The sequence below is a fragment of the Hemiscyllium ocellatum genome, chromosome 4 (assembly GCF_020745735.1).
Source record: "Hemiscyllium ocellatum isolate sHemOce1 chromosome 4, sHemOce1.pat.X.cur, whole genome shotgun sequence".
Taxonomy (NCBI): domain Eukaryota; kingdom Metazoa; phylum Chordata; class Chondrichthyes; order Orectolobiformes; family Hemiscylliidae; genus Hemiscyllium; species Hemiscyllium ocellatum.
Window position 1 is genome coordinate 57,773,672 of NC_083404.1, and position 25,348 is coordinate 57,799,019.

The 25,348-nt window shown below is 43.1% G+C and overlaps 1 protein-coding gene across 2 annotated transcripts in view; it reads right to left on the minus strand.

The window, feature by feature from the left end:
* grhl2b (grainyhead-like transcription factor 2b) overlaps positions 1 to 25,348 on the minus strand; it is a 153,088-nt gene that overhangs the window by 98,274 nt on the left and 29,466 nt on the right. For both annotated transcript variants that reach the window (XM_060823263.1, XM_060823264.1), the window contains 3 exons: positions 24,796 to 25,210; positions 3,042 to 3,097; positions 777 to 933 (listed from right to left, as the gene is read on the minus strand). In XM_060823263.1, coding sequence (XP_060679246.1) covers positions 777 to 933; positions 3,042 to 3,097; positions 24,796 to 25,210 — 628 coding nt within the window. The remainder of the gene's footprint in view (positions 1 to 776; positions 934 to 3,041; positions 3,098 to 24,795; positions 25,211 to 25,348) is intronic.

The window sequence follows — 25,348 nt, forward strand, 5'->3', positions numbered from 1 at the left end:
GATGACTGAACATTAGACTTGCCGAATGAAGAGGACTGGAGAGCGCTCCCTGTGTAGTGATTGTTACCCAGGCATCAAGTGACTATTATAACACCATGCAGCTAAGATAGTTGACTATCACTGATGCCCCTGGGTTAAGTCCTTTTTCAGGAAGCAAGGGAGATTGGTTGAGGATGTAAGTGAGGGGGAGTGATGAGGGAAATTCCAATTTCGAAAGGTTGTTCAAGATGGCAGCTACCTCATCCTTGGGGATAAACTTAGAACCATGTCATATGACCAAACAAGTCATTGTAAACGACTCACACCAGTCTCCATAAAAATAATTAAAATTTCAAAGCCAGCAGCAGAAGCAGAACAATTAATAATGACCATGCAATCATTAATCTTTGCACTCTGAAGGCTACTAATTCATTTTCAACTTTGAAAAAAGTGAATTATTTGAGCAACTGAAGTGAGTGTCAGAGGCCTAGTCGACTTCAGAGCAGAGTCCAATCCCATTCACATTCTACAGTCAGTCATTCATATACACTCCAGGCTGGCATCTCTTCACAGAAATCAGAATCACATTGCACTTCTGAACATTAATTCAGCTTCTCTCTTTGCAGATACTGCTGGACCCACTGAATGTTTCTCGCACTTTGTTTACAATCTGAATTCTCCTCATCCCAAGAGTGCAATGGTCCATTATACAGCCACCGTCAAATTACCTTATGCATAAAGAACAAGGTGAGTTCACATCAATTGCCTAAAAGCCAAAGAGAATCAGAGCAGCTTACCCTCACTTTGCTGATTGGATGGCGAAGGCACTTATTGGCTCCAGTTTCCCTGAGTGTTATGGAATAAAACTGTCCTTTATTCAAATACGTCATTGGCCCTTCCCCCTGCTTCTGACGCAATGATTTTGTGGCTTCCAACATGTACTGGAATGAATCTCTGGAATAAAGCAAGAGCCAAATGATGAGAGGATACACACATACAGGATTCCTACAAATGCAGTCTATGCACATAATGTGGAGTTATACATAGAAATTCTCCCTTACATCAATTGGATGTAATTTGTTCAGTCAGCTTGGTCACCATGGCTAGTTATTACAGAGATCTTTGTTAGAATCTCAAATGATAAATGAGATATTCATTTTCTATTAAATGCAAGATACTAAACCAGGAATACAAGTCGAAAGCAAACCAACTTGCAAGTGGCTTTGTATAATATCAATGAAGTATTGCCATTGGTAAAAATATACAAACTGCATCAAAGTTAGTTGAGGCATGGAAAAGCCAGAGCTGTGTATTTAGGGCCATCAGCCTTGACCTGGAATAGTTTTGAGAAGTGAAAAGGGGTCATCAACTTTGTCCAGGAATTCACTTCCTCAGCTAAAAATTAAAGAACTTATTTCAAAACTGTATGACTGAGAAAAAAGTTCTAGCACACAGCGGACGAAGGCAGTTGATTTTTCAGAGGCTCATTCTTCACCAGGTTCATGGTGACATGCTGCTTCCTCTTCAAGTGCTCATTGATCTACTCTGGGTCATTGGCTTTTGCTGCTTTTTTCAAGGCTTTATCTTGTTAGAAATGGATTGCATTTCTCAGGGTTGGTGCTGCCCTCCACACCTGAGGCAACTCTATCTGGAGAACAGGCGAAGGAAGGATGGGGGGGAAATGGCAAGGGAAACAAAGCATCTTCAAGAGTACAGAAAACTGTTCAACACTGGCATCCTTCAATTTGTTTCCTGTTACATTTCCTTTCTTGAAGCCATTAACTCCTATCTGAGATATCACCTTTCAACACTAGACACCCATTAATACTACACATATATCTAGTTATTTCTATTCATGTGGGGCATTGCTGGCAAGGCCAGCATTTGTTGTCACTTGAATGGAGTGGCTTTTGAGTTTCCCAACAGGGCAGTTGGGAAGGTTCTACCTTCTAGGAAAGAGAATACTCCACTCTAACAACCCCTTCAGAGAGAATTAATCCCCATCTGATTTAAAAATAAGACTCTGCCCCCTAGATTTAGACTGTCACACAGAGGGAACACCCTGTCAGTATCCATCCTGTTCAGTGACCTGAAGATCTTATGTTTTACTACAATTACTTCTCTCCCAATCCTCTGAGCTTCAATAAGTAGAGGCCTAACTTGTTTCTTCCTAAGATAAGCCCTTCATATCAAGAATGGACCAGAAAAAGAAAAGGCAGAAAAGAGCTACAGCACACATGGCTATGGGTCTGAACTCACATTTCTGCAGTATACTTTCCCTAAAATGGCAGTAGTGAACAAAATGAGCTTTTACATCAAGATATCTTTATTAATTGAATTGAATTTCTAATGCACTGTCGCTTTCTGTATGTTAGCCCATGTAACTTGGAACAGAACCATGTACCACGAAGAGTTAGGTTCTTGTTGAGACAGATGCCTTGAAGTTTATTAACAAGACTGTTAACCCAGCTACAATATCACATGACTTAACCAGAGTCTGGATTCTGTGCTTACTGATGGTACTGTACACTACACAGATACAGCTGACTAAGCAAAGACACTACATTGACTACATTACAGAGAGAAAGTGTGAGCGAGTGAGGCGAGGTGGATATCTATATACCAGATCGACACATACCATGTAACTGTCTTAAAAGGTACGGGCATGTCCAGTCTGGAATTTTTGCCACAACACAACAAATCTCACCAGCTTCCATGGGTGAATTTCATCTTGTATTTCTAGAACACTAGCCCAGGCCTCTGGATTGCTAATGCAGTGACATTACAATTACAATCCTGTCTCCCCTCAGTATTTAACCAAACATCTAGGCCACATACCCACTGGACTAGGTTACCTCAGCCAAGGAGACAGAGCATTTCATCCAAGCTTGAACCTCATCTGATGCTTGTAGAAACAGGGCAGAAACATCAAGCCATATAATGCACTGCACCAGAGAATTAACAAATAGGATCTAAAATTCTTACTGAACATGGCATCCAGATATTCCCATAACATTCATTTTCAAATCTATTGATCCCTTTGGAGATTCCAAATGCCTTACCCTCCTGCATGTTCATAGATGAATTCTTCATCACCTAATGAAGAGTTGCGGTATTTCTGCAGTTAAAGGAAACAAGAAGTACAGCATTAGCTATACATTCAGTAACTGGTCACATAAAATGAAATTAAAGATTTTAAAAGCAAATCATTAGGAAAGCTTAGACTGCCTGTTGTTCCAGTTAGCATGTGAGCCATCCCATTCTTATCATTTGCAGTGTATCAATTCATATTGTGATGGAAAGCACAAAATGAGAAGGAAGAATTTCACTGTCATACATTGTATACCTCTTTTTCCCATTAGTTACAACTGAAAACCAAAAGATTTCCTGTAGTGGCTCCTGGATCAGTTGGATGCTATTACAGAGCACAGTGCTTATTTGAGACGTGGTGAAGATCTTTAATGTCTGCGATGTGAGGAGAAGTTTTTTTGTGTACATCAGACCCAATTTTATAGAGGAATCAGGAGCTATAGTGCAATTAACCGATTTACTTAAGTGATTAATCAAAAATCAAACAAGGTTATTCACACAATATTATTCACACTATCAATGGCAAAGAGTATAGCCTTGCATTACAGCACTTGTAACCCAAACACTTTACAAAGCTTGAAGATGCAAACAGACCTGAGAGTTCTATCCAGGATTCGCTCAAGGTAAACTTACAGGCTGAGTCAGCAGTCAGGAAGGCAAATGCAAGTTGGCATTTTTTTTGATAGGAATTGAATATAAAAGCAGAGATGTACTTCTGAAGTTCTACATGTTCTGATCAGACCACATTTGAGAATATTGTGTGCAGTGTTGGGCCTCATATTCTCAGGAAAGATGCACTGCCGCTGGAGGGAGTTCAGAGGAGGTTCACAAGAATAGTCCCAGGAATGAAAACTTAACGTACGAGGAACGTTCGAGGACTCTGGGTCTAAACTTGATGGAATTTAGAAGGATGAGGAGGAATCTAATTGAAACTTACAGAACACTGAATGGTCTGGGCAGCGTGGATGCTGGGCAGATGTTTTCATTTGTATGAAAGGCTAGGACCCAAGGGCACATCTTTACAGTAAAAGGAAGGCTTTTTAGAATGGAGATAAGAAGAAACTTCTTTAGCCAGAAAGTGGTAAATCTATGGAATTCACTGCCATAGAAGGCTGTGGAGGCTATGTTATTGAGTATGTTTAAGATGGAGATAGATAGGTTCTTGATTGTCAAGGGGACCAAAGGTTATGAGGAGGAAATGGGAGAATGGGGATGAGAAACTTATCAGGAGAAAGTGAGGACTGCAGATGCTGGAGATCAGAGCTTAATGTGTTGCTGGAAAAGCGCAGGTCAGGCAGCATCAAAGGAGCAGGAGAATTGGCGTTTCGGGCATAAGCCTGAAGGAGGGCTTATGCCTGAAACGTCGATTCTCCTGCTCCTTTGATGCTGCCTGACCTGCTGCGCTTTTCCAGCAACACATTTTTAAGATGAAAAACTTATCAGTCATGATTGAATGGCGGATCAAACTAGATGGGCTAAATAGCCTAATTTCTGCTCGTATGGTCTAATTTATTACATTATTACACTTATTTCCCTAACCAAAACCTTTGATTTACAGTTTAAAAAGGTTTTTTTCCACTTCCCCAATTAAGGTACAATATTTTCTCAAATGCAAATGTTTTTAATATTCTCCCCTCTCTCTCCAAAATCTTTTATTTAGATTATATTGAGAATGTCTTCTTCCGACAGGGGTTGTCATCCCTGTGCAAGAGATCAGAAACTTTTCATGCGAAAATAAAGTTTTGAAAAGTGTGGCAGTGGAAAAACACAGCAGCTGCTGAAAATGTGTTGGTGGAAAAGCGCAGCAGGTCAGGCAGCATCCAAGCAACAGGAGAATCGACGTTTCGGGCATGAGCCCTTCTTCAGGAAGATTATGCCTGACCTGCTGCGCTTTTCCAGCAACACATTTTCAGCTCTGACCTCCAGCATCTGCAGTCCTCACTTTCTCCTAGAAAAACACAGCAGGTCAGGCAACATCCAAGGAGCAGGAGAGTTGATGCTTTTGGCGTAAGTCTTTCATCAGGGATGTGGAAGAGAAGGGGGCTGAGAGATAAATAGGAGGGGGGTGGGGGGTGGGGGAGGTGAGAAGGATGAGGAAACTGGTGAAACTGACATTGATGACGATATGTGGTTGGAAGGGCCCAAGGTGGAAGATGAGCTGTTCTTCCTCCAGACGTCGGGTGACAGGATTTGCTGATGGAGGTGACCCAGGACTTGCATGTCCTTGGCGGAGTGGAGGGGGAGCTGAAGTGGTTGGCCACAGGGCAATGGAGCTGTTTGGTGAGTGTGTCCCAGAGATGTTCTCTGACATGTTTTGTTGGTTGGCGTCCTGTCTCCCCAGTGCAGACAGTGACTCCTTTGTTAGGTCCACGCCACCATCCATCAACCCACTCTCCACTCCTGGCACCTTCCCTTGCCAACGCAAGAGGTGTAAAACCTGCACCCACTTCTCTCCCCTCACCCCTGTCCAAAACCCCAAAGGATCCCTCCACATCTGGCATAGATTTTCCTGCACATCCAAACACCTCCTCTACTGCGTCCGTTGCTCTCGGTGTGGTCTCCTCTACATTGGGGAGACAGGACACCAACTTGTGGAATGTTTCAGGGATCAGCTCTGGGACACACACATCAAACAACGCCACCACCCTGTGGCCAACCACTTCAACACCCCCTCCTACTCTGCCATGGTCATGCAAGTCCTGGGCCTCCTCCACTGCCAAATCCTCCACTGACGCCTGAAGGAAGTACGCCTCATTTTCCACCTTGGGACCCTTAAACCAATGGCATTAACATCAATTTCATCAGTTTCCTCATCTCCCCTACCCCCATCTCATCCCAGACACAACCCTCCAACTCGGCACTGTCTCACCTGTCCATCTTCCTTCCCAATTATCTGTTCCACCCTCCACTCCCCCACCAATATGTACTTAACGCCTTCCCAGCTACCTTCCCCTCAGTCCCACACTCCCTCCTATTTATCTCTCAGCCCCCTTTCTTCCCACATTCCTGATGAAGGGCTTATGCCTGAAGCATTGATTCTCCTGTTCCTCGGATGCTGTGTGACCTGCTGTGCTTTCCCAGCGCCATCCTTTTCGACTTTGATTTCCAGCAGCTGCAGACCTCATTTTATTATAAAATAAAATCTCCAAATGTTGAGCTCCAATCTACGATCATCCAAACAAGTGGTCGTTCATCACGATTCAAACCTGACTGACTGATTCCAGTTACAATTTGAGATGAGCATCAAAGCACTTCATAAACAGCTCCTGTACCCTGGTGTAAACATCAGAACACTTCAGAATTTTTATTTATCCAAACTGTTATAAATATTGAAAGAACAGGAATGAAGATTTTACTTTTGACTCTTTTCTCATGCATCACGCAGTCATTATTCTTAATTGTTTGACCTGAATGTGATAGTACCCTGTGGGCATGGTCCTTCCAGGGTGTGTCATTGCCTTATAAGAAACCCATTTTCGCACATTATCGCCAGAACCTGGGAAAATTCCAATTTTTCCAACAGGCAGATACAATTGGCAAATTAACTCCATTGCCCACAAAGAGTGGCATTCAGCAAAGTGAGGATTCAGGAAAGGGAGGATTCAGCAAAGTGAGGATTCAGCAAAGGGAGGATTCAGCAAAGTGAGGATTCAGCAAAGTGAGGATTCAGCAAAGTGAGGATTCAGGAAAGGGAGGATTCAGCAAAGGGAGGATTCAGCAAAGGGAGGATTCAGCAAAGGGAGGATTCAGCAAAGGGAGGATTCAGCAAAGGGAGGCAGCAAGGGGGAGGAAGGGTTGGAGAGAGAGATGTAGCAAAGGGGAGGGTCTCAGAAGGAATCTGCGAATGGTAGATCAGAGAGCGAGGTGGTGAGTGAGAGGTTGCAAGTGAAGGCAGTGGGTGAAAAGGAGTTGTAGGTTAAGGATGGAGACAGTGGGTTGTAGGTTAGCAGAGGGGTGGCGAGTGAGAGGTGGAGAGTGATGGAAGTAGAACATAGCAAGTAGTAGATTATGAAATGGAGAAGGGTGGAAGTTGAGAAAGGTGACAAGCTGAAGATAAGAAACAATAAGTGCCAGGTATATCAGAAGAGTGACTACAGATATATGTATGACTTGCCCCTCCCATTTCTCACCACTTCACCAGTTAAGTGTTGATGTGTTTATTCATGTGAAAAATGACTGAGCTACTTTTCTCAATATCCATAGCAATTTTAAAATTAAGCAGCTGATTAAACTCTAAGCAGCTGAATTTTTTTTTAAATCGTCTTTTCCACATTTTTTCTTAATTCAAAAGGCAAGCTTCCTTAGCTCCTTCTATTCTAAACTTCTCAAATTGAAATAAAAGAACCTTGCCTTGATCAATTGCTGCCAATTCAACTTTTCCTCCATAAATGACAAGTTACACTATAAAAACTAACAACTGCATTTCTCACACATGGTATTAGAGTCATAGAGTCACAGAAACAGACCCTTTGATCCAATTCATCCATGCCGACCAGATATCCTAACCTAATCTAGTCCCATTTGCCAGCATTAGGCCCATATCCATCTAAACCCTTTCAATTCATATATCCATCCAGATGCCTTTTAAATGTTGTAATTGTACCAGCCTCCACCATTTCCTCTGGCAGCATCTTCCATACACACACCACCCTCTGTATGAAAATGTTGTCCTTTAGGTCCCTGTCTTACTTATGATACTGAACTTAAGGTCTAGATGTTGGGAAACCAAATGTCAAGGTGTAAATTTAAAATTATAATGCTTATTCAACTTCTTACTTACATATGTTATAAAGACAGAGGAGGCCATTCGGCCCATCAAAGTCTGCTCCAGCAATCAATGAGATTGTAACTCATCCTGTTAATCCTCAATTCCACTTACCTGTTTTTTCTCCATAACTACCTCCAAGAAAAGAAATTCATCCTCCTGTATCTTAAATGACCTCTTTTTCTGAGATTATGTCCTTTAGTTCCAGACTCTCCCATAAGATGAATCACCTCTCTCCATCTAGCTTGGGGAGGTGATGGCTTTATGGTATTGTTGTCGATAAAGTGTGGCATTGGAAAAAACACAGCAGGTCAGGCAGCATCCAAGGAGCAGGAGAATCAATGTTTTGGGGAGAAGTCTTAGTCAGGACCAAAACGTTGACTCTCTTGCTCCTTAGATGTTGCCTGACCTTCTGAGCTTTTTCCAGCACCACACTTTATTGACTCTGACTGTTCAGCATCTGCAGTCCTCGCTTTCTCCTTGTGGTATTATTGCTGGACTATTAATCCAGAAACTCAGCGAATGTTCTGGAGACCTGACTTTGAATTCTGCTGTAGCAGATGGTGGAATGTGAACACAAAAATATCTGTAATTAAAAATCTACTGATGACCATGAAACCATTGTTGACTTTGGGAAAATCCATCTGGTTTACCAACGTCTGTCAGGGAAGGAAACCTGCCATCCTCACCCGATCTGGCCTACATGTGACTCCAGACCCACTGCAACGTTGTTGACTCTCGACTGCCCTTTCAAATGGCCAAGTAGGCCACTCAGTTGCATCGATTGCTACAATGTCTCATCAAAGGCACCTAGGACAGGTTATAATGCTGGCCAGCCAGCAATGCCCATGTCCCATGACTGAATAGAAAGAAATCCCGGTCAGGTCCTCTAAGAATCTTGAATGTTTCAATAAGGCCACCTCTCAGATTTCTAAATTCCAATGATTAAAGTCCCAATCTACTCAATTTCTCCTCATAAGACAGTCTCTCCATATCTGGAATCAATCTCGCAAACCTTCTCTGTATTGCCTCCAATGCCAGTAGATCATTCCTTCGACAAGGCGCTCACAGTATTCCAGCTGTGGTCTAAGTGGTGCCTTGTACATTTTTAGCAAAACCTCCCTACTTTTATACTCCACTCCCTTTGAAATAAAGTCCAACATTCCATTTGCCTTCCCAATGCCTGCTGAACTTAGATGTTAACTTTTTGTGATCTATGCACTGGCAAATTTTTAGAAGTACTTACACTGTATGGATTGTTGTTGCTTCTGTAGGTGGTACACACCTGCACATCACCTTGATATTGAATGCACATATTAAAATATATTCCACACACAGATGGAGGAAATAAGGGGGAACTTTACTGGAGAGAGTCAAGATCTGCAATTCTTGCAAACTGTCCACTCTACACCCAAAGATAAAATAGGTGTTTTGCAACAATGGACAACAATATCAGTTCAAGATCGTGGAATCTGTCAGCAGAGAAAGAGATCAACCAGTTCATCATATCTCTCTGAAAGAATGACCAATCAGTCCCCACTCTCCTCCTATTTCCTCATAGCCCTGGGATGTGTATTTCTAGCCTTCTGAAAGCTACAATTAAATCTAGTTCCACCACCTTTTCAGGAAGAGCATTCTCGAGTCATGGAGATGTATAGCACAGAGACAGACCCTTCAGTCCAACCTGCCCATGCCGACAAGATATCCCAACCCAATCTAGTCCCACTTGCCAGCACACAGCCCATATTCCTCCAAACCCTTCCCATTCATGTACCCATCTAGATGACTTTTAAATGTTGCAACTGTACCAGCCTCTACCACTTCCTCTGGCAGCTCATTCCACACACGACTACTCTCTGCGTGCAAAAGTTGTCCCTTAGGTCTCTTTTATATCTTTCCCCTCCCCCCCCTAAACCTATACCCTCTAGCTCTGGACTCCACCAGAAAATACTTTGTCTATTTATCCTATTCATGCCCCTCATGATCCTATAAACCTCAAGAAAAGTCACCCCTCAGTCTCCGACGCTTCAAGGAAAACAGCCCTAGTCTACTCAACTTCTCCCATAGCTCAAATCCTCCAACACTGGCAACAGCCTTGGAAATCTTTTCTGAACCCTTTCAAGTTTCACAACATCCTTCCAACAGGAAGGAGACCAGAATTGCATGCAATATTCAAAAAGTGGCCTTACCAATGTCCTGTGCAGCTGCAACATGACCTCCCAATTCCTGTACTCAATACTCTGACCAATAAAGGAAAGCATACGAAATGCCTTCTTCACTATCTTATCTACCTGCAACTCTACTTTCTAAATCAAAACAACTTGCTGAGTAGAATAATTGCTCATCTCTTCCCCACACTCCAATACCATACACACCAAAAATTAAGAGAACAGGATGAACTGCTGAAGTTGAAAGGATACAGCAAATTTTTTGACATGAGATACAGATCATAGAATATAATCACCTAGCATGGACATAAATGAAATGTTCTGAAATGTGGCAGCAAGGCTAAGGTAGCACCATTGATTCAGAAATTGACTGCATTAGCAATCATTCAATCAGTACATAAAATTAATGCAAAAGTGAACAAATATATCAGCATGCACACTAAATCAATAAATGATGAGAAAAGTGTTTACAGCAAATCAGTTAATTTATGGATCATCATGGCTTCCGAACTTACTGAAATAATAAAAGCCAGTGAATACTTTTATATACAACATAATAAAGTGATGAGCACTCCAACACATTGTTATTGAAGCAACTGCGCATATGTGCAGCTTGTTATATATTTGCATTGCTAATAAGAATGCAATTTGTCAAACCATGCCACACATCACGACAATTCATAAGAACATCTTGATAATCTATGAAAAGTGTTAAGCAAAATAATTTCAGTGTATCTATTAGCACTGCTGTCTCACAGGGTCCCAGGTTCAATTCTAGCCTTGGGCCACCGCCTGTGTGGAGTTTGCACATTCTCTCTGGGTCTGCACAGGTTACCTCCGGGTGCTCCAGTTTCCTCCCACAGTCCAAAGATATGCAGGTTAGGTGAATTGGCTATGCTAAATTGCCATAGTGTTCAGGGATGTGTAGGTTAGGTGCAATAGTCAGGGGAATTGTCGGGGAATGGGTCTGGATGGGATGTTCTTCGGAAGACCAGTTTGGGCCGAATGGCCTGTTTCCACACTGTAGGGATTATATGATTCTCAGTAGCCTGATTCTCAGATGAGTTTTTAGTAAATAGCAAATTTAATAACCTGATAAACAGATGCACAACAGGACAGCTCAGAACCACAAGGTACACACCCTTTTCCATGTGGGAACTCCAGGATATGTCTCATTTCCTGTATAACCAAATATGTAGGAACATTCATCAACTATAGCAGCTCAAGCATTTGGTTTTGGAGCATGAGCAGCATTTTGTGCCCTTGTGGTGCATCCATGAGGTTAAGAGTTTTGTGGTAAGCATACTTATAAATGTAGTCAGCCTGCAGGGTTAACAGTATGCAGTAAATGAGGGAATGGGTGACAATCAGATAGTTAAAAATGGCTAGACAAGAATTGCAGAAGATCCCCAAGTGCACCACATTTTCAACAGGTATTCAGTTCTGAATACTGGGGAGTATGACGGTACCTCTTGGTGTATAGCCAGGGTCAACTCTATAGCTAGTCAGATATACAGAGTGTAGGAAAGCAATATGATAAGCAATTCATTAGATTTGTGCCTGCATACATGAATCTAGGATGGTATATTACATCCCTGGTGCCACCATTCAGAATGTCACTGAGCAACTGCGGAGCACTCTGCAGGGGGCGGGGGGATTGTCTGTAGTCAGGATCCATACCAGTACCAATGAAAAGATAAAACAAGGGATGCAATCTGCTACAGAAAACATAGTTTAAGGAACCATAAGATAAACTAATAAGCAGGACCACTTGGGATTACCCTAGTACCACGTGCAAGTGAGTATGGTTATAGGAAGATAAAAGTAAAAACAATGACTGCAGATGCTGGAAACCAGATTCTAGATTAGAGTGTTGTTGGAAAACCACAGCAGTTCAGGCTGCATCCGACGAGCAGGAAAATTGACGTTTCGGGCAAAAACCCTTCATCAGGAATACAGGCAAAGAGCCTGAAGAGTGGAGAGATAAGTGAGAGGATGGTGGGGGTGGGGAGAAAGTAGCATAGAGTACAATAGGTGAGTGGGGAAGGGGATGAAGGTTTTAGGTTCGGGGAGAGGGTGGAGTGGATAGATGGAAAGGAAGAAAGGCAGGTAGGACAAGTCATGGGGACAGTGCTGAGCTAGAAGTTTGGAGCTGGGGTGAGGTGGGGAAGGGGAAATGAGGAAACTGTTGAAGTCCATATCGGAACACTTCAACCCCAGGGCATCAATGTGAGCACCCGTATGGGCCCCAGCTACGCCTGTCTCTTTGCTGGCTACGTAGAACAGTCCATCTTCCGTAATTACACTGGCACCACTCCCTACCTCTTCCTCCACTACATTGATGACTGCATTGGCGCTACCTCGTGCTCCCCCGAGGAGGTTGAGCAATTCATCAACTTCACCAACACAATCCACCCTGACCTTAAATTTACCTGGACCATTCTGACACCTCCCTCCCCTTCTCGACCTCTCCATCTCCATTAATGACGACCGACTTGACACTGACATTTTTTACAAACCCACCGACTCCCACAGCTACCTGGATTACACCTCTTCCCACCCTACCTCCTGCAAAAATGCCAGCCCGTATTCCTAATTCCTCCGGCTCCGCCGTATCTGCTCCTAACCAGTTTCACCACACAACACACCAGATGGCCTCCTTCTTTAGAGACTGCAATTTCCCTTCCCACGTGGTTAAAGATGTCCTTCAACACATCTCGTCCACATCCCACATCTCCGCCCTCAGACCCCACCCCTCCAACCGTAACAAGGTCAGAACCCCCCTGGTGTTCACCTTCCACCCTAGCACTCACCTTCCACCCTAGCAACCTTCGCATAAACCAAATCATCCGCCGACATTTCCGCCACCTCCAAACGGACCCCACTACCAGGGATATATTTCCCTCCCTACCCCTTTCGGCCTTCTGCAAAGACCGTTCCCTCTGTGACTATCTGGTCAGGTCCACACACCCCCCTACAACCCACCCTCCCGTCTTGGCACCTTCCCTTGCCATTGCAGGAACTGCAAAATCTATGCCCACACCTCCTCCCTCACCTCCATCCAAGGCCCCAAAGGAGCCTACCACATCAATCAAAGTTTTACCTGCAATATCATTTATTGTATCCGTTGCTCCCAATGCGGCCTCCTCTACATTGGGGAGACTGGATGCTCCCTAGCAGAGCACTTTAGGGAACATCTCTAGGACACCTGCACCAATCAACCACACCGCCCTGTGGCCCAACATTTCAACTCCCCCTCCCACTCTGCCAAGGACATGGAGGTCCTGGGCCGCCTTCACCGCCGCTCGCTCACCACCAGCTGCCTGGAGGAAGAACGCCTCATCTTCCGCCTCGGAACACTTCAACCCCAGGGTCTCAATGTGGACTTCACCAGTTTCCTAATTTCCCCTTCCCCCACCTCACCCCTTTTCGAAACGTCCAGCTCAGCACTGTCCCCATGACTTGTCCTACCTGCCTATCTTCCTTTCCACCCATCCACTCCACCCTCCTCCCTAACCTAACACCTTCATCCCCTCCCCCACTCACCCATTGTACTCTATGCTACTTTCTCCCCTCCCCCACCCACCTCTCATTTATCTCTCCACCCTTCAGGCACTCTGCCTGTATTCCTGATGAAGGGCTTTTGTCCGAAACGTCGATTTTCCTGCTCTCGGATGCTGCCTGAACTGCTGTGCTTTTCCAGTGCCACTCTAATCTAGACTCTGGTTTCCAGCATCTGCAGTCATTGTGCCTTTCTAATATGATAAAAACAAAGAATATGGGGGGACTGGTAGCCTGAGAGTGGGGAGTATTAGATGTGGTCAGACTAAGGTGGAATGTAATGAGGTTTAAATTAGGAATACTGTTAGGTATAGGAATTCTCTGTAAATAAGTCTGGTCAATAGGGTTGGTTAGCTGTGGGCTCACAAGCTCACACACATTTTTTGCATAAAAGAGATGTTTGAGAGTAGGTGGACTCTATTGCTCAAATGTGAAATTAATGTAAACATCATCAATGGAACTGCTGCACAAAGAGCCAGACTAAACAAAAGGTGAAAGGATAATATAACTGATGGTGACTTGTGGCCTTAAGTGTCACAAATCAGACATTAGTATTGAGGCCTCATCATTAACAATCATAAACCAAAGTATGCTGTAGTCAAGAACAGAAAGTATTCTCCAAAGTTTCTTCATTATCTGCAGTTTTGACTGAAAAATGCCAAAATAATTTCAGCAGCTATGTCACAAAGCACAAAATTACTGAAACTTGATGTGGTGAAGGGGTTGCCATTGTTTGGAGGAGGTCAGGCACTGTGCTGGAGGCTGTTATGGTATAGATATTGTAAAGATTGCTCACGCCGACACCAGGTTCTTGCAGGTAAAGACGAATGTGCTTACCTCCAAAACTATTGCAGGGGAGCTTCCAGCTTCCCTGATACTTAGAGAAACCTGCCCAGCTGCTGTGAAATTTCAAACCTGACCATCTCAATATCATTTTTAACATTGCAACTCACCTCCTTGGATCAGGTCACCTTTGCGACCAGTCCCAGTGCAGGGAAAAATAATTAAACCAAAAGGTTTTTGTAAACTTACTCAACATTAAAATTGCTCATGAGGCTATGTCCAAAAACCAGCAATATTAATTTCTTCATTTCTCTTCCTCCTGAGCGACTTATCTCAGTTCAATTCCACTCTCAGATAAATACACTTCTTGTCAGCTATGTATGAAGCACTCAAGCCAAATGAAACTAAAAGGTAGTGCAAGCAGATTTCGGAAGTATAAAGCTTTAGTTATGCTTGAGGAATCAGAAACACACCACACTCTCAGCAGCTCTGCAGGAATGGTCAGGTTAATTATAGCCTAAGGTAGATTGCATTTAAACAAAAAGATTCTGTCCAGTGGTGATCCATGACTTTGTGTACATACTTCCAAGGGGAATTCAAGCTCATTTTATAAAAATAATCATCAGCAATAGCTTACTCACAAACCACTCAACCACAGCTAACCTCCCCCCATCCATCCCCCCCAACCCTGCAATTTAAGTGTTGTGTAGTTCAATTGTTCAGAAAATACCTCAAAACACTGCTCCATCCCCCCACATCATGACATTTCCTTTTCTTGGTCAAGAGTGAAATCATCAGCCCTTTACTTCTACTCTTCCCTTCTCACCATCCATAGCCTTAAATACTTGCTGGCGATCAGAGTCAAAACGTGTGGCGCTGGAAAAGCACAACCGGTTGGGCAGCATCCGAGAAGCAGGAGAGTCGACGTTTCAAGCATAATTTCTTCATCAAGATTGCACATTCCTGATGAAGAGCTTATGCTCGAAACGTCGACTGCCCTGCTCCTCATGTGCTGTCTGACCGACTGCGCTTTTCTAGTACCACACGTTTTAGCCTTCTAGAGCGGAGTGTTTGAAAGTTCATAAGCTTCGGAGTGAAAACAATTCTCACCTTTGTCCTAAGTGGCTTTCCCCTTATTTTAAATTGTACCTCTGGTGCTTGAACTCCCCAACCAGGGAAATGTCTTATCTGCATCAGACCCATCTACCCTTTCAAGTATCTTGTAGGTTACAATGAGATCATAGTGGAACAAGTTTAGTTTGGGAAACCTGGTCAGTATGAATGAGTTGGACCAAAGGGTCTGTTTCTGTACTGTATGAATCTAAGACCTCTCATGCTTCCAAACTCTCATGATTACAGGTCCAGTTTGCCCAATCTCACTCCAGTGTAACATCCCAGGAACAAGTCTAGTGAACCTTCTATCTATAGCAAAAATGTCCTACTTGAGAGGGTCATGACTGCACACAGTACTCCAAACGTGCTTTCAATAATGGTCAGTTTGTAAGTTTGTGGCTGACATGAAAGTTGGTGGATAATGAATCATGAGGACGAATTACAGAGGATGTAGAAGATTATAGATCAGCTGGAAAATTTGGCTGAGAAATGGCAGGTGGAGCTCAAACCAGAAAATGTGAGGCGATGCATTTTGGGAGCTCAAATGCAACAGAAAATTATACAGTAATTGGCCAGATTCTTAGCAGCATTAGTATACAGGTGGACCTTGGTGTGCAAGTCCATGCACCCTGAAAGTGGCAGTACAAGTGGATAAAGTGTTGAAGAAGATGTATAGTGTGCTTGCCTTCATCATTTGGGACATTGAGTATAAACACTGGCAAGTCATATTGCAAATATACAAGACTTTGGTCAGGTTATAGGTGGGAGCATTGTGTGCAGTTCTGGTTGTTGCGCGATACGAAGAATGTGGAAATTTTGGAGAGGGTGCAGAAAAAGATGTTGCCTGAAAAGGACTGTATCAGCTATATGAAAAAAAAGAGGTTGGGGAAACTTGAATTATTTTCACTAGAATGTCGGAGGCTGAGAAGTGGTCTAATAGAAGTATATAAAATTATGAGGGGTATAATAGGGTGGATAGTTGGGCTGTGTTCCCCAGGGTGGAAATGTCAAATACCAGGTGGCAAAGGTTTAAGGTGAGAGGGGCAAGTTCAAAGGCAATGTGCAAAGAAAGTTTTGGTTTCAAACACAGAGATTGTTACATGTGGTCCCCACATCTAAACCTTGATATATCTTGTAAACGATTGGAGCCAAGTACTGGTCCTTGTGCTACACAACCAATCAAAGCCTACTATTTATTCTTGCTTTCCATTTTCTATCTTTTTATAAATCCTAAGTCATCTCAGTACAATATTTTCTATCCCATGTGCTTCAAATCTTGCTAACCAACTTTTCTGTGGGGCTTTAAATAACAACCTGGAGAAAGTGAGGACTGCAGATGCTGGAGAGTCAGAGTCAAAAAGTATGGCGCTAGAAAAACATAGCAGGTCAGGCAGCATCCGAGGAGCAGGAGAGTCGATGTTGCGGGCAAAAGCCCTTCATCAGGAACATGAAGATCTTATGCCAGAAATGTCGACTCTCCCGCACCTGAAACACTCTGCCAGGAGAGGTGGTAGAAGCAGATACTATAGTGAAGGTAAAGAGGCATTTAGACAGATACATGAAGAGGCAGAGAATAGAGTGATACCGACCATGTGCAGGCAGATGGAATTAGCTCAGAATAGTATCACAGTCAGCACAGATGTGGCAGAACAAAGAGCCTGTTCCTGTGCTGTAATTCTATGTTGTACCTTGCTCATTACTTTAATAAATTAGTTGATTAGGCTACTTAGGTTCCTTTGTACATATATACTTGCTAATCTCTTATCATTTAAGAAACACTCTACACATCTGCTCCTCTTACCAAATGTTTTTCTACATCATATTCCATCTACCATGCTTTCCCCCACTCACTGAGCCTGTCAAAGTTCCCAGAAGCTACAATGCATTTTCCTGACAACACACATTCTCACCTAGCCGGGAGTGACCCCCAAACATGGAAATATTACATGTGGTCCCCACATCTAAACCTTGATATATCTTGTAAACGATTGGAGCCAAGCACTGGTCCTTGTGCTACACAACTAATCAAAGCCTACTATTTAATCTTGCTTTCCATTTTCTATCTTTTTATAAATCCTAAGTCATCTCAGTAAAATATTTTCCATCCCATGTGCTTCAAATCTTGCTAACCAACTTTTGTGTGGGGCTTTAAATAACAACAGGTTCATTGAACATGATTTCCCATTCATAAATTCATGCTACATAATCAGATCATTATCATCCAAGTGCACCTTTATCAGATCCTTTATAACAGATTTAAACATTGTGGTAGGGTTTCTTGTGGTAGGGTTTCTAACTCTGAGCCTGGAGACCAGTGTAAATGTCCCACTTATCCCAGAAGCATATTAATAACATATTTGAACCAGTTAATTAGAAAATATCATACATTCCAGCATTTTCCCTACTACTGATGCAGGGTTAACAAGTCTGTAGTTCCCCATTTTCTCCCTCCCACCCTTCTTAAATGGTGGAGTGACATTTGTTACTTTTTAATTTATAGGAACCTTTCCAGAATCCACAATATTGAAGGAAGGTCATCAATGCATCTACTATCGCTATAGCTACTTATTTTTTTGGTGTGTTGATGGAATACATAGTTGCTGCAAACTATGTAATAATTCTTTAATGATTATCTATTGTTTATCCATCAAATTTGTTAATATATTTTCCTAATCTACTTCAGTCAACTTGGCCCTCATGACTTCATAGCATTCTTTGCTTAAATTTAAACCCTGGCTTAAGATTGAACTACCTCACTTAAAAACTTAATGTAATATTCTATTGGAATATGCTCACCCATCACCAAAAGTTCTTTAACAACAGATTAGTCATCTAGACTTTTCCAATATACAATACAAGGTGTACAATAGTCCATTCCTTGATATACCATTCGAGAAAACGATCCTTAACACAGTCCAGAAACTCATCCTCCAAAACATTGGTGCTCATTAGTTTTAGAGGAGAAAGTGACGTCTGCAGATGCTGGAGTATCAGAGTTGAAAATGTGTTGCTGGAAAAGCGCAGCAGGTCAGGCAGCATCCAAGGAACAGGAAATTCGACATTTCAGGCATAAGCCCTTCATCAGGAATGAGGAAAGTGTGTCCAGCAGGCTAAGATAAAAGGTAGGGAGGAGGGACTTGGGGGAGGGGTGATGGAGATGCGATAGGTGGAAGGAGGTCAAGGTGAGGGTGATAGGCCGGAGTGGGGTGGGGGCGGAGAGGTCAGGAAGAAGATTGCAGGTTAGGAAGGCGGTGCTGAGTTTGAGGGATTCGACTGAGACAAGGGGAGGAAGTGGGAGGATTGGAAAGAGAAGTTGTTCAGGGTGAGGACCAGTTCAGTCAGTCGAAGGAGGGTGTCAGTGGAAGGGTACTGGTTGGTACGGCGGGAAAGGAAGAAGTGGAGGGCTTTGAGTCCTTCGTGAGAGGAAATGCAAAACTTGCGCCCACACCTCCTCTCTTACTTCTCTCCAAGGCCCCAAGGGATCCTTCCATATCCGCCACAAATTCACCTGCACCTCCACACACATCATCTATTGCATCCGCTGCATCTGATGTGGCCTCCTCTATATTGGGGAGACAGGCCATCTACTTGCGGAACGTTTCAGAAAACACCTCTGGGACACCCAGACCAACCAACCCAACCACCCCGTGGCTCAACACTTTAACTCCCCCTCCCACTCCACCAAGGACATGCAGGTCCTTGGACTCCTCCATCGCCAGACCATAACAACACGACGGTTGGAGGAAGAGCACCTCATCTTCTGCCTGGGAACCCTCTAACCACAAGGGATGAACTCAGATTTCTCCAGTTTCCTCATTTCCCCTCCCCTCACCTTGTCTCAGTCGAATCCCTCAAACTCAGCATCGCATTCCTAACCTGCAATCTTCTTCCTGACCTCTCCGCCCCCACCCGACTCCAGCCTATCACTCTCACCTTGACCTCCTTCCACCTCTCACATCTCCATCGCCCGTCCCCCAAGTCCCTCTTCCCTACCTTTTATCTTAGCCTGTTGGACACACTTTTACTCAATCAGATTTTTTTTAAAAAATGTATTCCTTTTTTATTTCTTCACCTTGTCTTCAGTTGCCTGTCATCCAGCCACGTGAACATATGAACAAGGAGAAGGAGTGGCCACTGAACCCTCTGATCCTGATCAGCCATCTAATAAGATCAAGGTCTATCTGATCATAGAATCATGGAACCCTACAGTGTGGAAGCAGGCCATTCGTTCTATCGAGTCCATACTGACCCTCTAAAGAGCATCCCACACAGATCCAAACTCCACCCTTTCCCCACAATGCTGCATTTCCCATGGGTAGTCCAGTTAATTTATAAATCCCTGGACATTATGGGCAATTCACCTAACCTGCACATCTTTGGACTGTGGGAGGAAACTGGAGCACCTGAAGGGAGCCCAAGCAGACACAGGGAGAAAATGCAAACTCCACACAGACAGTCACCCAAGGCTGGAATCGAACCTGGGTCCCTGACACTGTGAGGCAACAGTCCTAACCATGGGCAACCATGCCGCTCAGTCCACATTTCTACCTACTCTGGATAACCTTTCACCTCCTCATTTAATAAGAACCTGTCCATGTCTCCCTTAAAAATATTCAAAGACTCTGCTTACACCAGCTTTTCAGGAAGACATTTCAAAAGCCTCACAACCTCAAAGAAAATTCCCCTCACCTCTATTTTAACTGAGCAAACTTTATTTTTAAACCGTTACTTCTAGTACTTGATTTTTTGAAAAGAAAAATCATCCTCTTTCCATTAAATTGTCAAGATCCATCAGGATGTTATATGTTTCAATCAATTCACCTCTTGCTCTAAACTCCAACGGATACAAGCCTAGCATGTACAACAGTCATAAATTAGACTGGTAAATCCTCACTGCACTGCTTCCAGTGCACTTACATCCTTCCTTAAATAAAGTGATCAATACTGTATACATTATTCCAGATATACCATCACCAGTGCCCTGCATAATTGAACATTTATATTTAGTTCACCTTGCAACAAATCATAATGTTTTATCATTTTCTGTACCTGCATACTAATATTTTGTGATTCATACAGTAGGTCATTCACATCTCTTTGCATCTCTAAACTCTGTAAGCTCTCACTATTTAGATAGGTTTTTGTTTACATCTTCCTGTAAAGTGGTTGATTCCACATTTTCCCACAGCATTAAGACCTTAAGTTGAAATTCAAGCTATAAGCAGTTAAGGTTACAACACTGATTCCTATGGCATACAACTTATTAGTATTTGTCAACCTGAAGAAGATCCGTTTTTGCCTACTCTCTGCTTCCTGTTAGCTGGCCAATATTTTATCCAATGCAAAATGCTACCCCTGTACCATAAGCTTTTGTTTTCCACAAAAACCTTTGACGTGTTCCTTTATTAAGTGCCTTCTGGAAATCTACGTATAGTACATCCACTGGTTCCCCTGTATCCACAGCAAGTCTATCTTCTTAAATAGCTCCAATAGATTGGTCAAACATGCTTCCACTTTCACAAAGACATGTCAATTCTGGTTTCCTTGAACTTATCTAATTGCCCTGCTATAATATCTTTAATATCTTCAACATTTTCCTCAAGTCATAGAGTCATAGAGATGTACAGTATGGAAACATACCCTTAGGTCCAACCTGTCCATGCCGACCAGATATCCCCACCCAATCTAGTCCCACCTGCCAGCACCTGGCCCATATCCCTCCAAATCCTTTCTATTCATGTACTTATCCAAATGCCTTTTAAATGTTGCAATTGTACTAGCCTCCACCACTTCCTCTGGCAGCTCATTCCATACATGTACCACCTTCTGGTGAAAAGGTTGCCCCTTAGGTCTCTTTAATATCTTTCCCCTCTCGCCCTAAACCTATGCCCTCTAGCTCTGCCCTCCCCCACCCCAGGGAAAAGACTTTGATTATTTATCATATTCATACCTAACATGATTTTGTAAACCTTGATAAAGGTGCCCCTTAGCCTCCGACGCTCCAGGGAGAACAGCCCCAGCATGTTCGGCCTCTCCCTGTAGCTCAAATCCTCCAACTGTCAACATCGTTGTAAATCTTTTCTGAACCCTTTCAAGTTTCACAACATCCTTCCAATAGGAAGGAGACCAGAATTGCATGCAATTCCAACAGTGGCCTTACCAATGTCCTATACAGCCTCAACATGACCTCCCAACTCCTGTACTGAAAACTCTGACCAATAAAGGAAAGCATACCAAACGCCTTCTTCACTATCCTATCTACCTACAACTCCCCTTTCAAGGAGCTATGAACCTGCACTCCAAGGACCTTACCATTAAGTGTATAAGCCCTGCTAAGATTTGCTTTCCCAAAATGCAGCAGCGCGCATTTATCGGAATTAAATTCCATCTGCCACTTCTCAGCACATTGGCCCATCTGATCAAGATCCCATTGTAATCTGAGGTAACCTTCTTCACTGACAACTGCACCTCCAATTTTGGTGTCATCTGCAAATGTACTAACTACCTCTTATGCTCACATCCAAATCATTTATATAAATGATAAAAAGTGGACCCAGCATTAACCCATGTGGCACTCCACTGGTCACAGGCCTCTAGTCTGAAAAACAATACTCCACCACCACCCTCTGTCTTCTACCTTTGAGCCAGTTCTGTATCCAAGTCAGATGTTAAGCTAAACTAGTCTGTAGTTCCTGCTTTCAATCTCCTCCCCTCTTTGAATAAACCAACTGAATTTGCTATCCTCCAATCTAATTGGACTTTCCTTGCATTCAGGGTGCTTTAGGAAATTTAAACCAATGTATCAGTAATCTCACCAGCTGATTCTTTGAAGACTCCCATGATAAAATCCAACAGGACCCTGGCACTTGATAAACCACAGCTCACAATACGTGCTCAGTATCACTTCTGTGGTGATTGCAATTTTCCTGAGTTTTTAACCTTCCTTCCTGATTATTAGCTGCTCCTGAGGAGTTACTTGCATCGCTTATAACAAAGGCCAATGCAAAATAAATTTCTAATTAATCTACCATCTCTTTATTTTCCTGGCGCATTTTAGAGAGGTCCAACACTCATTGTTAACTCATTCCTTCACAATTTATAGAAACTCTTAGAACCTCTTTTTATTCTCCTCTCATTAACCACCACTAGGAGAAAGAGGGAACTGCAGATGCTGGAGATCAGAGCTGAAAGTGTGGTGCTGGAAAGTGCAGATCAGGCAGCATTTAACAGCAGGAGAATCAATGTTTTGGGCTTATGCCACAAAAAGACACGACCCAATATCATTAGTATCCTTACATACAAAATGAGGAAGGACACCACGTTGACTGGGACAACACATCCATCCTAGGTCAAGCCAAACAGAGCCATGCGTGAGAATTCCTAGAAGCATGGCAGTCTAACTGCTACTCAATCAACAAACACATTGTCTTGGACCACATCCACCATCACCTGAGAAAAAGAACCAGAAATAACACCACCAGCTCAAGGAAACCTAAACACAAACAGAAAGCAGGACATAACACCAGTGCTTCACCAGAAGCTCACTGACGATGTTACCTAGTATGGTAACAAAATGTCTGAACATGAACTTTCCAGCTCAGCGAGCAAACTTACATCCAGAACCTCAACCTGACCTACAAATATTCTCTAAACTCGCTAACAACTTCACAATGTCCGTTGAGCTTGCTACAGTTAACTGCGATGGACTTTTATTCACAATTCAGTATTCAGAATAAATGACCATACGAGAGTTTACATAGGGGGAGATCATTTGGCCCATCATGTCCATGCTAACCCTCTAAAAGAGCAATGTGCCCAATCTTATTCCGCTGCAACTTCTTCCTTTTTAGATAAATACCCATTTTCTTTCAGAAGGCCCAAATTGACTCTGCTACCAACATATGGTCATTCAGTTCACTCGAGACCGAATATGACTTTCTTCCTTTATATCACCATCGCTTTTTTGCCAATTCTCTTTACACTCCAATTCCTGATCGCTCACCCAACATGAACAGTTTCTCTCTGTCTACTCTGACCAGATGATAATTGCAAATATCTCTATCGATCTATATGCTCTCTAATAATGCTTCAAACACAGTCCTGAATTCACAACCACGACAGGCAGTGGTTTATCACAGGCTCCAATGCCAGGACAAAATGAGCGTCCCTAGCCCATTTGCCAGCAGCTATTTCACCAAATGCAAACAATAACTTGGTCACATCGAGGTCGCTCCCCTCTGGCCTAGCTCAGTAAGCGGTTAACAATTCCAGAGCCTCAAGTGCCTCACTTTGAGATGAAGCAGCCTTGGGGATGGTGAAGGCACACGGATGGAGTTCTGAGAAAATTCCGAGGGTGGAAGAGCCTTCAGAATAGAGGAGAAAGTCCTCTGGCAGGGGCAATTGCTCAGGTGTGGGGGAGTGGAGGTGGTGTTGGCTTTCCCTTCACGAAGTCCTTTGATGGGTTCCAGAGCCTACAGTACGTACCCACCCCAGGTTGCCTAACTCCATGGACAGAGTGGTCTCTGCACCAGGCAGGCCTGAAGAGTAGACTCTAGCCTGTGCAATTTATTGTTCTTAGTCTCAGCTGAATGGCTTTGGTTGCTGCTCAGCAATGGAGTACACACAAGTAACTGTTTACATGTCCACATAGGTGCAGCAATTTTTTTTCTTTTAAAATTTAACATTTATTTTCCCAGCTGCACATTTCCTCAGAAAAGTTTTGCAATCACCCAGATAAGGCAGGAAGATGCTTCACTGGACAGGTAGGAAGGACAGGTTTAAAAGCCAACACCAAACATCACAGTTTAAAATGACAGTTTTCTAAGCCATGAAGCACTATAGTATAGAATTAAAATCAAATCAACACTAATATTAACTAAGGTGTGCAGTTTAGAAGGCAGTCACAAAGAACCCACTTATATATGACCAACTGAAGATTGTGATATGGAAAGAAGATAGGAGTGGTGAACATTAACACACCATATATAATTAGTTCAGTTACTCAAAGCCAATATTGTCCTGATGTGACATTAATCCCTGACAATGATAGACAATGAATTAATGAACAATGGGGTCAATGGCTTTTCAGCCTCTTGAGCCTGTTCCACTATTCAGTCATAGCATGGCTTTTTTAAAACCTCAATCCCATTTATCCATCTTTACCAGATACCCTTAGATAATGAAAACCTATCAGTCATACTCCTGAAACATTCAATCACCACAGCCATGTGCTGGGGGGAGTAAGCCCTAACGTATCCAAGTGTACAATATCCTGCAGAAATGAAGCACATTTTGTAAGCATTCCATAAATCTGTAACTTTCCAAATCACGACTTACTTCTGCTATTCCATCCTTAAACGTTTCACCGTAGCTGCTGTCGGGTGTGCTGCGCTGGTCGTCTTTGAGGTAGTTGGTGTGTGTCACAGTGAACACTTCATACTGGTTGCTGCCAAGGTTCTGTTCAAAGATCACCCCTCTCTGTTCATCGCTCTCGGCTCTGCTATAGTGCACAGTGGGAGTCATTGCCCCTGAGTAGCTGGTAGAGTAACCCTCCGTTTTGATGCTGACCACTGCTACCCCTGCCACTGACACAGGCGCATTCTCAGTTGGATTTGTAGCAAAAGGCTCCCGCTTTGAGGCTTCCAGATGCTCCGGATGTAAAGACAGGTTCACTGGGAGGGACTTAAGAACTTGCACCCGATTGTCGTGTACTTCTAGATCGTTCTGACTATCAGCTGACGCAAGGCAATTTCTGATAAATCAAGACACAGGGAAAGAAATGCCATCAGAAAACAAACATTGAAACTAATCCAAACAAAATAACTTAACCTATGCTTACTTAACATGGGATGGCAGTGACAGAATAAGTTTGCATTCTTAGTTAACCACT